The sequence below is a fragment of the Rhineura floridana genome, chromosome 6 (genome assembly GCF_030035675.1).
Source record: "Rhineura floridana isolate rRhiFlo1 chromosome 6, rRhiFlo1.hap2, whole genome shotgun sequence".
NCBI classification, from domain to species: domain Eukaryota; kingdom Metazoa; phylum Chordata; class Lepidosauria; order Squamata; family Rhineuridae; genus Rhineura; species Rhineura floridana.
Window position 1 is genome coordinate 156,641,465 of NC_084485.1, and position 15,883 is coordinate 156,657,347.

Here is a 15,883-nt window from a genome sequence, read left to right on the forward strand (position 1 = left end):
AGGATAGCTCAGGCCCAGGGACCAAATGTGGCCCTCCAAGCCTCTCTAACTGGCCCTCAGAATTATCCCCAGGCCACTCTTTTTACTGGCCCTACTTCACACCTTGAGCATCCTGGCTGGGACATGTCTGTGAACTCTAATGCCTCTTGGTTGCCTGGACAGAGAGAGGTACTTCGAATTCTATTGTTTTGTTACATAATTTTCACTTTAACCACATGAGACTATGTATAAATGTAAATACATTTAGGCTGTGCATATGATATTGTAATTTAAAGGTGTAATTTTAATTTTGCTAGTTGTTTATGTCACTACTATTGCTATTACATTCAGTGATATATGGGAATTACGATTTACAAGTAACATTAGTATAAAAAACATTACTAAGGATTCTGTATGGTCTGGTATGGGAGGAGGTCCATGGGGGTGACACCATGAGTTACCGGACCGGGTGACACCAACCCTAGTGACGCCACTGACTTATACATTCAATATACCTGACCGGGCAGTAGGACTTTTCCCCCACCCTGTATAACCTGGGTGGGTGTATGCTGAAATGCTATTTCATGAAAAGAAAAGACAACATTTCCCTGCACGTTGACCAATAAATAGGACAGGGAGCAGGAAGGCTTTACCCTTATCCCTGACGTGCTACTTTGGTTTTTAGAAAGGGCTTTTTTCATCATGGGATCTCCCATCTCAGCCTAAAGTAGTACAATTCAGGAAAGGGTGTACCATCTGATTCAGTTAATGTATATACAAGCCGTTGTTGAGGATGTGGGTGCCCCAGTTCAGCACATTATAAGTAACTGATACAGTATACTGCTAAATGCCAAAGCAGACTTTGAAGCGGGTTACTTTATAAACCAATGACACAAACATTATATAAATGTCCATAATTAAAATATGCAATAAAACAATCCCATTAAGACAACACAGCAATTAAAACAGAGTCTTGGGCAGAGGGATCAAGGGAATGCCTGTTTTAAAATTGACCCTATTTCCTGCAAGTCACAGGGATGATTTTTCATACTATTTTGTCAGGGTTTTGTGTAAGAGCCAATCTTGGCTACTAGTGCATACAAGCACATACAGTTTACCTCTTGTGTTGTTCTGACCTCATGGCAAGCCAACAGAAATGACAGAATTAGTACAGATGGTGAGTCCAGACAGGGAAATGTCGTATGACAGCAGATCATTATGAGATATCCTTTTGTTAGGAGTACTATTTTCTGTACATTTGACATAATGCTGACCAGCAGTTTCAATGCACCCTTCTTCACCCCAATATTTTAAGCAACAGATTAGTTTGCTGTCATTATTCCTCTAGGTCAGAAAAGCTTACTTCTTGCAGTCTTTTCTTGTTCTGCAGTGGTGTTTTTTCTTTTTCTTCTGACTTTTTTTCTTCCTCCGCCAGAGATCCCACAGTGTGCTGGCTGCAACCAGCACATCCTGGATAAGTTCATCCTGAAGGTCCTCGACCGGCATTGGCACGGCTCTTGCCTCAAGTGTGCAGATTGCCAGATGCAGCTGGCAGACCGCTGCTTCTCGAGATCCGGGAGCGTTTATTGCAAAGAAGACTTCTTCAAGTAGGTGTAGAGAAGCTTTTCAGTTTGGTCCTGGAGGGCTTGCTGGGATATTTCATAAGTGTCACATCCTTGAAAACGAGATATTTGCTGATACTTAAACATTCTGTTTTCTCTTGGAATAACTGAGAGATAGGGCTGATCCATATGGGAGCATTACTTTGTACTAAAGATTTTATTTATTTATTTATTTTTATTTTATTAGATTTTTATACCGCCCGACTAGCATTAGCTCTCTGGGCGGTGTACAACAAAATATAAAAATACAAAACATCTCAAAATCTCATAATAAATACAGCATAAACATATATAAAATCAGAAGACAATTACAACAAAATTTAAAACTAAAGCAAGTTATATATTAAAACGCCATAGCAAAGAGGAAGGTCTTAACCTGGCGCCGAAAGGACAACAATGTCGGCGCCATACGCACCTCTTCGGGGAGACTGTTCCACAATTCGGGGGCCACCACTGAGAAAGCCCTAGATCTTGTCACCGCCCTCCGAGCCTCCCTATGATGTTTTTACCTCCGTTTTCTATTTGCACTGTCCACAGGAAGAGCTCAGTGCCACCTGCCAACACAGTGTTTTCTATTCACACTGAGGGGAAGGATCAATCACAGTTTCCTAATGACCACATCCTCTAATTTAACATTTCCACTCCTTCTGGTTACCTGGCAACCGATCATGCTCAGTTTGTTCTACCAGTTAGTTTCATTTAAAAAATAACAACTCAGAAGTGCGATGATTTGTATTTTCACTGGTACAGTACAGCCGAAATACAAATCCTTGTTTGAGCAATGTTATGCTTTTGCAGACACGTTAGGGGAAAAAGAAAAACAAGGCACCATTGCAGCAACATAAAAAAGGCTTGTAGAATGGGAGAGAGCAGCTGGAAGTTGCTCTTCAGCCCACAGGAAATGAAATGAATGAAGGGAGGAGGAGGTAGTGGGTGTGGAGAGGGGAACGATTGACACACCCACCCCAAAACATCAGAGCACAGCGTCTGCAAACCCTAGAGATACAGAGTGAAGACTTTTTTCCTTTCCTTTTTGGATTATCAGAGGATTGGTTTAGTACAGATTTACAGGGGGGAAACTGCGTGATAGCTTCTGTTTGCCAGTAATGTCATGTGAAGCATGTGTATTAAAAGGGAATGTGAATAGTACCAAACATATACTAAACCACCATGTAGATGAGCCCATAGTGTAGAGACTGAAAGTGTAAGCTACGACATCCTTGGTTCAAATTCCACCTCAACCATGAAAGCACTACACAGCCTCAAGCAAACCATGATGATGATACAGACCTACCATACAGAATTGTTGTAATGTTACTGATATGACATGTCTGATAAAAGTACTTTTGAAAAATAGGCATTTTATTATTAATTACTTCTGATTCTGTGGTAACTTCCCATGGCTACTGTTTATTTTATTTAACAAAATGTATATACCACTTACTCAATTGAAAGCTTAAGTGGCTTTGCGTTGTAATTACTCCCAGCTTACTAATGGCTGTTTCTTACTTCTTTACAATGAGATGGGAGGGGTAACAGAAGCAGTATGTATTTGATAAGGGCTCCCTGGCCAACATTTTCTCCTTGGGAGGCTGCAGTCCTATGTGGATTTACACTATATGTATAAATATATACTTTACTGTATGAATTTACAATGGGACTTACACTTGAGTAGATGCATTTAGATAGACATGTATAGGATTGCACTACCAAGACTCCTGCAACCCAGTTCTGTCTGTACCTTATGAAACAGGCTATCCTGGGATGCTTGAAACTTCTGCCTGGACTTCCAGTGCTAACATCTAAGAGGCATGCAAAAAGAAAGTTTGTTGGGGGAGGGGCTAAGGATCCACTGAGTTGGGCCCAAGGTAATTCCATATACATCAACAGAAACCCAAATACAAGTAGTCTAATATGTTTAAGGTAAATTTACGTAATCTGTGAAATCATAAATGTTAACAGCATTTTTAAAATTTTCCTCATACAGAAACCTTTCCCTTTCTCCTTCAGTACATGTAATGGGAGGTAATGGAGGAGGCGGTGGCAACTGCCTTCATTACCTGTAAGTTTGCACTCATTAGTCAGCGCACTGGTAGCCAGCAGCAGGCTTACTGAGCAGTTGAATATAATCCTATCTCCGTATGTAAAAAGGCTTACAGTACTTGCGCCTTTTGGTTTTTTACCCAGTGAAAACCAAAAATGCCAGGAAGGGGCCTAGCGTATCTCTGATAGATAGTCCCTGATAGACTAGAGCTTTGCAGCCTTTCCCACCTCCACATTCAAGTTGCATTTGGAAGAAAACGTACAAGTAGTAGTTCCAGTAGTTATATTGGTGGCGAAATGCTAATGCAACCCTCCCTCCCATAGAGAGCACACTGTGGCTTAACCTAAGACACCCTCCAGCATACTACAATCCCTCCAAGCTGTTTTGCATTAGAAATAAATCCCTTTTAACGTTAATATTTCTTCTAATCAGAACCTGATCTGCTCCTTGCAGCTGCTTTGCTTCAGTGGGAGGAAAATCTAGGCCTGACATAGGTTAGAACAAGGGCAGGGCAGCTCCAGGCAAAGTAACTCTGGCAGCAACCCTGGGCACAGTTACCTAGGAGAGAGCCTCATTAAACAAAGTGGGACTTTCTTCTGAGTAAACATCCATAGGGTTGCAGCCTCAGTGACCTGGTTACTTTGGTAGACAGCTGGTGTTCTGTCTGTTGTAGGGACTGTCAGGGCACACCACCACCCCAGAAGGATTGTATTCAGCTAAGTCCTATTCAGAGTAGACCCACTGAAAGTAATGAATCTATTAGTCATGTCTAGTAACTTCAATGGGTTAATCAATTAATACCACCCAAAATAATTATGGTAGTGCATGTTTCACTGGACCCATTTCTTTTGTAAAAGAGCTGAATTTTCAATGAAAAGGAAAAAAATAGGTAATTCTTAGGAGATGCAAATATTTTCAGTTGCTTAAGAAACAGATAGTTGCTTAATCATGAAATCTTTACCTCTTCAACTACACCTAACTTCCAGCAAGGATTAAGGTAGAAAATAGTTGGATTTTAAGAGCCATTCTTGTGGGTTCTTCACCCACAGTGTGAACTTGGCTTCATAACTTGCCTTATACATGGACATATCTGCAAGTCAGATCAGCGTTGTCCTTCCTGTTATGCATTGAGAGGCTGTTCATACAAAAGGGTTTTGTACCGTCAGGCTATTGGTTTAACTTGCCCAGTATTGACTAACAATGGCTCTCCAAGGTCTTGGGCAGAGGGGTCTTTCCCAGCCTTGCTATCTAAGGTCTTTTACCTGGCAATACCAAGGACTGTACTGTATGCATGCATAACATGTGCTTTCCAACTGAGCCACGGCATCCTCTGTTTTTTAAGCAGCTAATTTAAGTTAAAAATTTAAGTTAAAAAAAATCAGAAATATTAAAATAAAAATATTGCAAACCTGCTCTGAGAATTGTGGAGGAGATATGTTGTTGATGTCATGGGTGCTAGCCAGTAGGTGCCTTCCATAGATGGATTTCCCTTTTTAAACTAAAAGACACTAAAAAACTAGTTTTTCTCCCCAATACTTACTCCATATAAAATATATATATTGAGTTACGGTGGTGGTATTATAAAACTATTAACATAGTAAACATAAAAGGTTACATCTGACTTCACACTTATATCAATATTTCTTAACTTTTGTTGTACATAGGATGAGTATTCTAGCTTTCTTCCTTGTAGTCCACCACATATTCATTTTTACTATATGGCCAACATATAGGAGGCTTGAAGGCTTCCAGACTAAAACACAGCTTCTGCATTTGTTGTCTTGCAGCTGTGTAGAAGAACCATGCACACAGCCAGATGATTCTTTGATGTTTCCACTATAGCAACTTGCACTGCTAAGGAGGCACGTTGCTTTTTATTTTACATTTTAACTGAAAAGTGGGTTGCTCTACAGCATGTGGTGGAAACCTTGGAGAAACCTCCACTTTCCCAGCAGTTACCTTTATAAGTTTCACCGCTATCCTAAATCAGAATACACTACAAGAGCAACTGGATTTAAGGATTAAAATAGCTCTGCTTGGGTTCTGGATAATTAATATCAGACAGCCATCATTAATAATTACTTAATTATCACCAGTTGGATGTACAGTTTGGCGTATGTAACTCTAAAACCTGCACTCCTTCACCTGCTGAAGTTGCTCTAATTAAGAGATATCACCTTTCTTTTCTTTTTTTTAAATCTTGGTTGTCCCAGCTCATGTAATGTCAGCTCTGTAGACCCATTGGTTGCTCTTATTGCATCCCTAAGGTGCCTTTCATGCATTCTCTCAGCCCTGTGGGAACTACTTATCTGTAAATGGGAATATTTAAATGACCCAGCTATGTGGGTGGGTCCTAATCACACAGGTCCTGATCATGGAGTCAGCACCCCACTGGAAGGAGCTACCAATTCCATGGGAAAGGTCTGCACGATCAGTACCCTCCCATGCAGATGGGTTGTGTAACTCCAGGCTTCATCAGAAGCGAGATAAATAATAGCAGACTTCTCACTTTCTATTAGGATGCTCACTTCTGTATCATCAACAAAGAAGAGGACATTGGTTTGCATGAATTTGTATATGCTAATTAATATGTATTAATGCAAATTTAAAAACAGTTATTATTCTTTAAATAGAAATGCAAGACATTTACCCCTGGCGGGGAAGACGGTAACCAGGTGACCTGTGTGCCTGTTTAGTCTACTGTCTAGGCACTCACTATTGATGGCAAACTTCAAGGCCTCTACTCTCCCTTCTTGTGGTTCTTTATCTTTAGTCTGGACCTGGATCAGAGGACTCCTTCATGTAGAAGACTGGCAGCTAGGGTTACCAACCGTACTCTTTTAAGAGTACCTGTACTCTTTTTGAGATGGTGCAACAGCATACTCTTACTTTTCACTTATCGAAGCCAAATGTACTCTTTTTGAAATGACAAAATGATGGTAACCCTACTGGCAGCCCTTCAAATAGAGGACTGTCCTCTCTAAAGTAGGGCACATGGCCACCTACTTTCTATTTCCATTTGAGGGGCAGGACCATGATAAGAGTCTGCAACTCTAAGAGATAGGCCTTATTTTCCTGACATTTGCAATTACCCAAATAGCCTTTTTTTAAAAAAATTGGGGGGGAAAACAACCCACCCTGTTACAGGCTATTGGAGGGGCTGTGCACCTCAGGCTGTAACTGCTTTATAGCCAGGAAGGAAGCTAACTGTGCAAACACCAGCTGATCCCTCAATACCGAAAGGTCTGTTTTGTTCTGTGCACACATAGGAATGTGGGAGCAATTAGGTATGGTTTACATTTAACATGAACCTACCTAATTCACACTTCCCAAATCAGTACCTAATTCACACTTCCCGAATCAGGCGGGAGGTGAGATGGCTAGAGCGCCGGTGGCAGAAATCTCACTCTTACGACGATTGGACATGGGTTAGAGCGGCTGCGGCAGCCTACCATGTGGCGATGAGGGCAGCAAAAAAGGATTTTTATGCTGCCTCTATTGCGTCCGCAGAGTGCTGTCCCAGGAGGCTGTTCCAAGTGGTCTGGAGCCTGGTCGGTCCAGTTGCCCCGGAACCGATGGAACATGCTAGCGCCTCCTGTGATGAGTGTGCAAAGCACTTTACGGAGAAAATCGATGGTATTAAGAGTGCTATTCCATGCGCTGTGGACACAGTGAGCAAGCCAGAGGGGGCCAGTGGTGCTCCGGTGGTGTGGGATCGGTTCCAGCTTCTTCCTTCTGATGAAGTGGACAAGGTGCTTTCAGCCTTAAAGCCAACCACTTGCTTACTTGATCCTTGCCCATCGTGGCTCATTATGAGCTGCAAGGACAGACTGGGCGAGGGGATCAAGATGGTGGTAAATATGTCCCTGGAAGAGGGAGTAATGCCATCAGCTCTCAAGGAGGCAGTAATAAAACCAATTCTAAAGAAGCTCTCCTTGGATCCCCAAGACCTGAACAACTTTCGCCCAGTCTCAAATCTGCCATTCCTGGGCAAGGTAGTTGAGGGGGTGGTGGCGAAGCAGTTGCAAGTGCATTTGGAGGAAGCAGATTATCTGGATCCATTTCAATCAGGCTTCAGGCCTGGACATGGGACTGAAACAGCCTGGGTTGCCTTAGTGGATGATATGAGGAGGGCGTTGGATAGGGGCGAATGCACCTTCCTTGTCCTCCTGGATCTCTCAGCGGCTTTTGATACTGTTGACCACGGTATCCTTCTGGACCGCCTGAAGAGGTTAGGCATAGGGGGCACTGTATTGCAGTGGTTCCATTCCTTCCTCTCTGGTAGGTACCAGAGAGTGGCATTGGGGGATGAGGTTTCGGATCTGTGGCCTCTCACTTGTGGGGTGCGACAGGGCTCCATCCTCTCCCCGATGCTGTTCAACACCTGGAGTCAGTGAGTGGCTGGATGGGAAGGAATAAGCTGAAGCTGAACCCTGACAAGGGTACTGTTTGTGGGAGACAAGGGAAGGTTGGGGGATGTTGACCTGGTGCTCAATGGGGTACAATTGCCCCTGAAAGACCAGGTCCACAGCCTCGGGGTCATTCTTGACTCCCAGCTGTCCATGGAAGCTCAGGTCTCGGTTGTGAGCCTGGCGGCACTGTATCAACTCCATCTGATACAGAGGCTGCGCCCCTACCTTCCCAACCATCTGCTCCCATCTGTGGTACATGCCCTGGTCTCCTCTTGCCTAGACTACTGTAATGCGCTCTACGTGGGGTTACCCTTGAAAACGGCCCGGAAGCTGCAACTGGTACAGAATGCGGCGGCTTGCCTGATTAAAGGCAGCCGCTGGCGAAATCACATCATTCCAGTGCTGAAGGAGTTGTACTTGTTACCGGTTGTTTTCCGGGCCCAATTCAAGGTGTTGGTTCTGACCTTTAAAACCCTATATGTTTTTGGCCCAGTCTATCTGAAGGAGCGCCTCCAACATCATCAGGGATGCAGCCCAACAAGATCAGCCTCAAAAGGCCTTCTCTCTATCCCACCAGTTAAAACAGCTAGTCTGGTGAGAACTAGGGAGAGGGCTTTTTCAATTGTGGCCCCCACTCTGTGGAATTCCCTCCCAAATGATCTCCGCCATGCCCCCTCTATGATGAGCTTCTGCCGGACCTTGAAGACCTGGCTCTTCAGGCAGGCTTTTGGGGTGGGTTAGGTTTTATTATTGTTGTTGAGATTTTTAATGTTTTAATGTATTTGTATGTTTTTATTTTGTATGTCGCCCAGAGTGGCTGGACAGCCAGCCAGATGGGCGACTAATAAATTTAATAAATAAATAGATAGATACATGAAATTACATTGAAAGTTGCACTACTTCTGTGAAATATGCAATGCAGATCTTCAGTCAAACAATGTGTACAAAAATGCTTATATTAGGGGAAAGTATGTATATGTTTGCTGCCGTGGGCTTCTTCTGGGAGGAAGGGAGGGATAAAACTTTAATAAATAAATGAATGCATTAGGGCAAGTTGCTTGCAAAAAGGTGTATGCTATTATCTATTTATTTATTTGTTAAATTTATTAGACAAAATTGTTAGAATAAGCACACTTGCATGTTCCCTTTAAGGGATATTTTGGGAAATATCCCATGTACCTGCTTACCAGTGATGCAACTTCCTAAAGGGTGGGGTTATCTGGCTTCTCTTCCTCCTCCTTTGTCTGGTAGTTTTTGCATATTCTCCATTATGCCTGAGGAGAGTGAAGCATGCACATGCTCCTCTCCAAGATGACCATTACCATGGACTGAGACTTCTACTTTTCTATCTAAGCTAGAGCCTATGTTTCCTGAACATATGAAAGGTCGTGAGTAAACATTCTTTATCTTTTACCTAAGAAGTTTGTGTCTGTAATTATTTGTGTCTGAGGGAAGAAAAAGGTGGGCTGGTTGATTCTCACCCTGCTGTTTGCGTTTATATCTCTGCTAAGAAATAGGACCACAAAACTATTTCACATATTTTTAAAATACCAAACAAAAATTGCATTCAAAATGTACATATTAGGAGAAATGTTCACTAAAATGCTGATGAATTATTGTGACGGCTTGAAAAAATTTGCAAAGTGATGTGGAGAGGGGGATTTAAGATTGGAAAAATGAGAAACTGGGTGAAACCAAAATTGACATGGTCACCCATCCCTACGCACTTGTAAAGTTTTCTCCCCAGCAACAGGCTACTGTCCTATCTGGCAACATGCACACATCCAGCCCTCAGTGGCTGCGGGCACAGCCTGCAATTGTGCGGAAGATGAATAATTTGGGGCACTTCTATATCACATGTAAACTGGTCTAATATTAATTTCCTCTTCTCAAGGAACCCTCGGACAGGGCTAGGCAATGTGGTGCCCTCCAGATATTGTAGACTACAAACTCCCATCATCCACAGTCAAAATGGCCAATTGGTTATTGGCCATACTGACTGCGGATGATGGGAGTTGTAGTCCAAAACATCTGGAGGGCGCTATATTGGCTACTTCTGCCCAAAGACCTGCTGTTCTGTAAGAGGAGGCTACGGTTTCTAATAGAGTATTTGTAGCTGCCTCATTATACTGCAATTCCCAGATTTTAGGAGGAAAGCAATGGCACTTAAAAGAGCATAACACTGACATACGTTTATAGTGTTGATATGCCCTTATGCTAGGAACGGGGAGGAAATGCAGATTTGGGTAAAATGGAAGTGGGTTGAAGTGAATATCATGGAAAAGAGACCCTTCATTAGACACACATAGGTGGTAGAATCTCCAAGAATGTATTCTATTAAAACCAAGTATATTTACAGAGAATTTTATTTAAAGAGAATATTTATTTAAATAGAATTTTATGCTGCTCTGGAGCTCCCACAGGATGAATGCTGTTTGGACACATTTAACCTTCTTAGAGACCCAAATCCCTCTAATACACCCTCACTCCCCCCTCATTGTATTTTAAAGCCTAAATTGGACTACAGTTTCATCTGATTTAATCTCCCTTGCCACATCAAGCACATCTGCTCTGGTCTGTGCCAGAGGGCAGAACCCCCACCCCACAATAATGCCCATCCTTGGTAGCTTGGCTGTTTTCCTACGTTTTCCTGCTTTCTGTAGATTTTGGTCTCTTCCCAAACACATTTATTGCATGGCAGACTGAAGTAGGGAATTTGCCTGAGAAACAGTAGAAAATTTTAGCATGTCAACTAAATACAGCATAGCTAATGTCAGATGAGCTTCCTGAAGAACGTTTGGGGCACTTCACGCATTACATTTTTTGGAAGTACTCCTACCATGTTTAAGTGGTTCCTGAGTCCAGATAATTGGTCAGTTGTCTGCTTTGGATGGGGTTGTATTCCCTCTGAAAGAGCAGGTTCATAATCTGGGGGTGCTCCTGAATCCATCTTTGTCACTAGAGGCCCAGGTGACCTCAGTGGCTAGGAGTGCCTTTTACCAGTAAGACAGATGTAGCTGTTTCTGGACTGGGATAGCCTGACCACTGTTGTCCATGCACTGGTAACCTCCAGGGTGGATTACTGTAATGCACTCTATGTGGGATTCCTTGAGGTTGGTCTGAAAGCTGCAGGTGGTATAAAATGACTGCACACTGGGGCAAGATATCGCCAACAAATTACCCCGCTGCTGAAAGAATTGCCTGTCCATTAGCAACTATGCTGAGGTCAAGGTGTTGGATGTTTTGTATAAAGTCCTACATAGCTTGGGACCAGGATACCTGAAAGACTGTCTTCACCCTTATATACCCAGTTGATCACTGTGCTCTGCAGGTGAGGGCCTCCTGCAGATACCATCTCATGTGGAGGTCTGTTCTGCAAAACATAGGAAGTGGACCTTTCGTGTTGTGGTGCCTCCTCTTTGGAATTTACTCCCCTTAAATAGACACCATCTTTGTTGTCTTTTTGGTGCTTATTAAAGACCTTCATCTTTTATGAAGCCTTTTAAGTAGAGACCATATGCCAGTCTGTATCAGTGTTGGAATTGCTTTCAATATGTTTTTCTACACTTGATCTTAGCCAAAAGGATAGATTCAGGCTGTGTCTGGGACCACCTCTCGGAATACATAACATCGTTAGAACACCGATTCCCCTCTCATAGAATTATATTATGTGGGGATTTTAATGCTAGGATGGGCTCCGGTCTGGTAGAAGGACCTGAATCTAACCATGGTCAATTATCACTACCCGCTCAAATGGCCAGGGCTTCCCAAGATAAGGTTGTTAACAAAGAAGGCAGGAGACTAATAGAGCTCTCCCATAAACACCTCTTGGATTGCCTTCATGGTTCAGCTATTGACCAATCAAAAGGAGCATATACTTACCTCTCTTCTAGGGGAGCCAGTGTGATTGATTTCACACTGGTTTCAAGTACTCTAACTAAAGAGGTATGTAGTTTCAACGTCTTAGGTAGAATTGATAGTGACCATTTTCCTACTATAATGACGTTGAATCTGCGCTCTCCCCTCCCTCCACCTGTACTTCCCGATATTGAAGGTCTTCAAATTGCAGACCGTAGAATACGATGGTCCCCAAACCTACAAGCAGATCTAATGCAACTATTAAATGATAGCACCTTGTTTTCTATTAATAATACTAATCGTGAAACTGATGCTCTTAATACATATCAGAATATTATCTCTTTCTTCAAACCCTTGCTGTCTTGGAAGAATTCTACTAAGACTGTTCGATTAAGACCTAAGAGATGGTATGATTATGAATGCAAAACAGCCAAGCGTGCATTAGTAAATTATGCCAGAAGATCTAGAAGGGGACCATCTTCATTCTGTTATGACCATCTAGTCCATCTTCGCTCTTCATACCGATCCTTGTTGAGGCAAAAAAAGGATAGGTTTGCGAGAGCCCAATGGGAACGACTCAGTCAGGCACTACTTGAGGGTAACGAACGATTATTTTCGGATATGGTTGCCGGCGGTTCTGGTGCGAACAGGTACCCTATTAACAACCAAATTCCTGCCAGGATATGGTATGACCACTTCTCCAAGTTATATGCAGCCACAGCTGTAAGTTCTGTGCCTTGGCCTATTAAAGAGTTAGACCTGCCCCCTGGCCCCCGGTTACAACAACCCAAATTAAGTCCCTCATTTCCTCATTGAAAAGGGGTAAGGCACCAGGGGGTGATATGATTCCAGCTGAACTATTTATCAACTTTCCAGATTGGTGGACTCCCATCTTGGCAAATCTGTTTACTCAGATTAATGAATCAGGCATTATGCCCGAGGGATGGAAACAGAGCATTGTCATCCCATTTAAAAAAGGAGAGAGACAAGATCCTAAAAATTATCGGCCCATTAGTCTACTCAATGTAGGTGCCAAATTATATAGCAAATTTCTCCTGCTCAAGCTAGAGGAGTGGGAAGCTGACAACCTACTCATTCATCCAGAACAAGCGGGATTTCGGAAAGGGCAGAGCACTATCGATCATTGCGCCACTCTTCATTTTATAGCGAGACAGTCAATGATAGGCCCAACAAAACATCTTTATGCCGCCTTTATTGACCTGGCGGCAGCTTTTGACTCTATTGACAGAGACCGTTTATGGGCCAAGCTCGTTAACACCAATATAGACAAACGTCTTTTACACCTAATCAGAGAAATCTACTCTGACAATTTTCTCCGAATTAGAATGGGTAATAATTTGACGGAACCAATTAAGGCAAACAAGGGTGTAAAGCAGGGCTGTCCTCTAGCTCCGGACCTATTTAATCTATACCTAAACGACATAGTTGTTGAATTGATGGGCCCAAATTTTTTTCCACCATCAATAGATGGGAGAAAACTCTCAATCCTATTATTTGCGGATGACATGATCCTCATGTCTCTTACTCCAATAGGCCTAAGGAGGCTTTTGTCTAAGCTCGACGATTTCTGTAAAAAAGAATCTCTACAGATCAACTACCATAAAACAAAGACAATGGTCTTTGGGAAAAGATCTACCAAACATAGGTGGGCCATAGGGGAGCATCCAATAACCCAATGTCGCTCGTTTAAGTATCTAGGGATTTTATTCCAAGATTCTCTCTCTTGGAAAGAACACATTGCGGCCGTTAAACTTACTGCTCTAAAATCCCTTGGGGCAATTCTTAGATTCTACAGAACTGAGGGGGGTCACCTGATTGCTCCTGCCCTAAAAATATTCCAGAATAAGGTTCTTTCACAGATTACTTATGGGGCTGCTATTTGGGGTTGTCGATCCCCTTTTTTTCTTCATTAGAAGCTGTCCAAAACAACTTTTTAAGACGGCTCTTGAATTTACCTCCTGGCACCCCATCAGCACTGATGAGAGCAGAAGTGGGTTTACTTCCTGTCAGCGCCCGTATCCACGAATCTCTGCTAACATACTGGTCCTCCTTAACTAACGCAACTCCCAGGATAATAGTGAAAGCGTGCCATGAAATTGCTGTTAAGGACAGGTTTTGGAGCTCAAAACTGCGAATGATACAGCTCCATTATATCTCAAATCAGTCAAACTCCCTACCAGATAAGATCGAACTTCGTAATCAGATTCAAAAACATTGTATATGGATGGATAACCTAGCAATTTTGAATTCCAACTTTTCGCCATGGTTTGGATTATATAAAAAAGACCATTCCATTGCAAACTATCTTTTACTCCCCCTCCCGGTCCACTTACGACATGCCTTTACGTCTTTGAGATTTCAGATGATGCCAAATGCCTTTATGACTGGCCGTTATCTCCAGATTCCGAGAGATCAGAGGCTATGTGTATGCCATTCTCAAATGGTGGAAGATCTCCTACATTATTTACTGGATTGCCCCCTTTATGCCCACCCAAGATCCCAGTTTCTCAACCCCCTTCCCAATCTCCAAGGGCCTGACTGGGTATCCCAAATTGTTTTTTATCTTTTGTCCGATACTGATTATAGGGTTACCTACAGGGTGGCTCACTTTGCCCTTGCGGCACAAAAATTGAGGGCTAAATATATTATTGATCAAGGCTTTTAAACATTATATAGACTTTTTCCATGTATGTATATTCAGTTTTACTTTAGTTTTACTGTCTAAGGCTCTAAATTTTGTATAGGCTATTTTGATGAATGTTTTACTCTCCCTCTTCTTAACCTCCGATTAATTTGGTTTTACATGATTTTATGCTTATCTAATTTATATTTGTATGTTGTGATGGCCTATGGCCTGGCAATAAACTTTGACTGACTGAAAAAATATGTTTTTCAATTTTATTTTTTAAAATTTGTTAAAGGTATTTGATTTTTAAGATGTTTTATTTTGTTTTTGTGATGTTTTTGTGATGTTTTGTTTTATAGATAAATTATAAATGTTTTTAATATTTTGCTGTTTGTTCGCCACTGTGGGCTCCTTCTGGGAGGAAGGACAGGATTAATTGATTAATGAATGATGTGTACACCTGAAAATGTAGTGTGACAAATGTGCTTCCTAGTATGAACATCATGCTAGGTACATTAATCAGGGACCAGTGACTGGCTGCAACTTCTTCTTAAGTGTATGTTTAGTGCCAAACCCAGGTTTGCCCTGTGTAACGTGTGAAATAGTCGTTCGATTGATGCTGACATATGACAGACTACAAAGACAGACATGAGCTGCAGCTGATGACGTATTTTTCTGTGGTAGCAACAACAAAAAATAGCATATTGCACCTTGGTGACCCAAAGTTTGCACTATTTAAAAAAACCACTTCAGCTTATGTAACTTATGCAGACTTGCATACATTGGATAATTTTCCATAAGTTATTCTGCTCATGCTGCTCATTGGTTGGAGCAAAGAAATATGTAGAGGACTGATGTCCCACTTCTTCACCTTTTAAAATCCTACCGAGTCGTTTTATTATTTATTTATGTATTTCATTTATATCCCGCCCTTTCTCCCAGTAGAAGCCCAGGGCAGCAAACAAACGCACTAAAAACATCATAAAAACAGACTTCAAAATATATTAAAACACAACAACCATTTTCAATCCTGTTGTCACAGACATTAGGGAGAGAAACTTGCTTTTGTAAAATTGAATGACAATGTGCCCAGGAATGTGAATTTAGTTTGTGTCCACTGCCAGATATGGTGCTTTTGCTAGGTATGCATGAAATGTCATAGCACTCTTAACCCTGGGTATATTATGCCTTACTGATATAGGGAGAATTTTTGTTTTCTGTTCATATTGTTGTCAAAATTGTAATGTGACCTTTTCCTTACATGGGTGTCAAAAAACAGGCAGGCTGCAACATGTACTTGCTGTAGAAATGTTGGCTTCTA

General features: G+C 42.0%; 1 protein-coding gene across 1 annotated transcript in view; it reads left to right on the forward strand.

Annotated features, from left to right (window-relative positions):
* Positions 1 to 15,883, forward strand: part of LHX4 (LIM homeobox 4) — a 125,678-nt gene that overhangs the window by 71,336 nt on the left and 38,459 nt on the right. Inside the window, exon 2 of the mRNA XM_061630591.1 lies at positions 1,415 to 1,586. Within this exon, the coding sequence (XP_061486575.1) occupies positions 1,415 to 1,586 (172 nt within the window). The remainder of the gene's footprint in view (positions 1 to 1,414; positions 1,587 to 15,883) is intronic.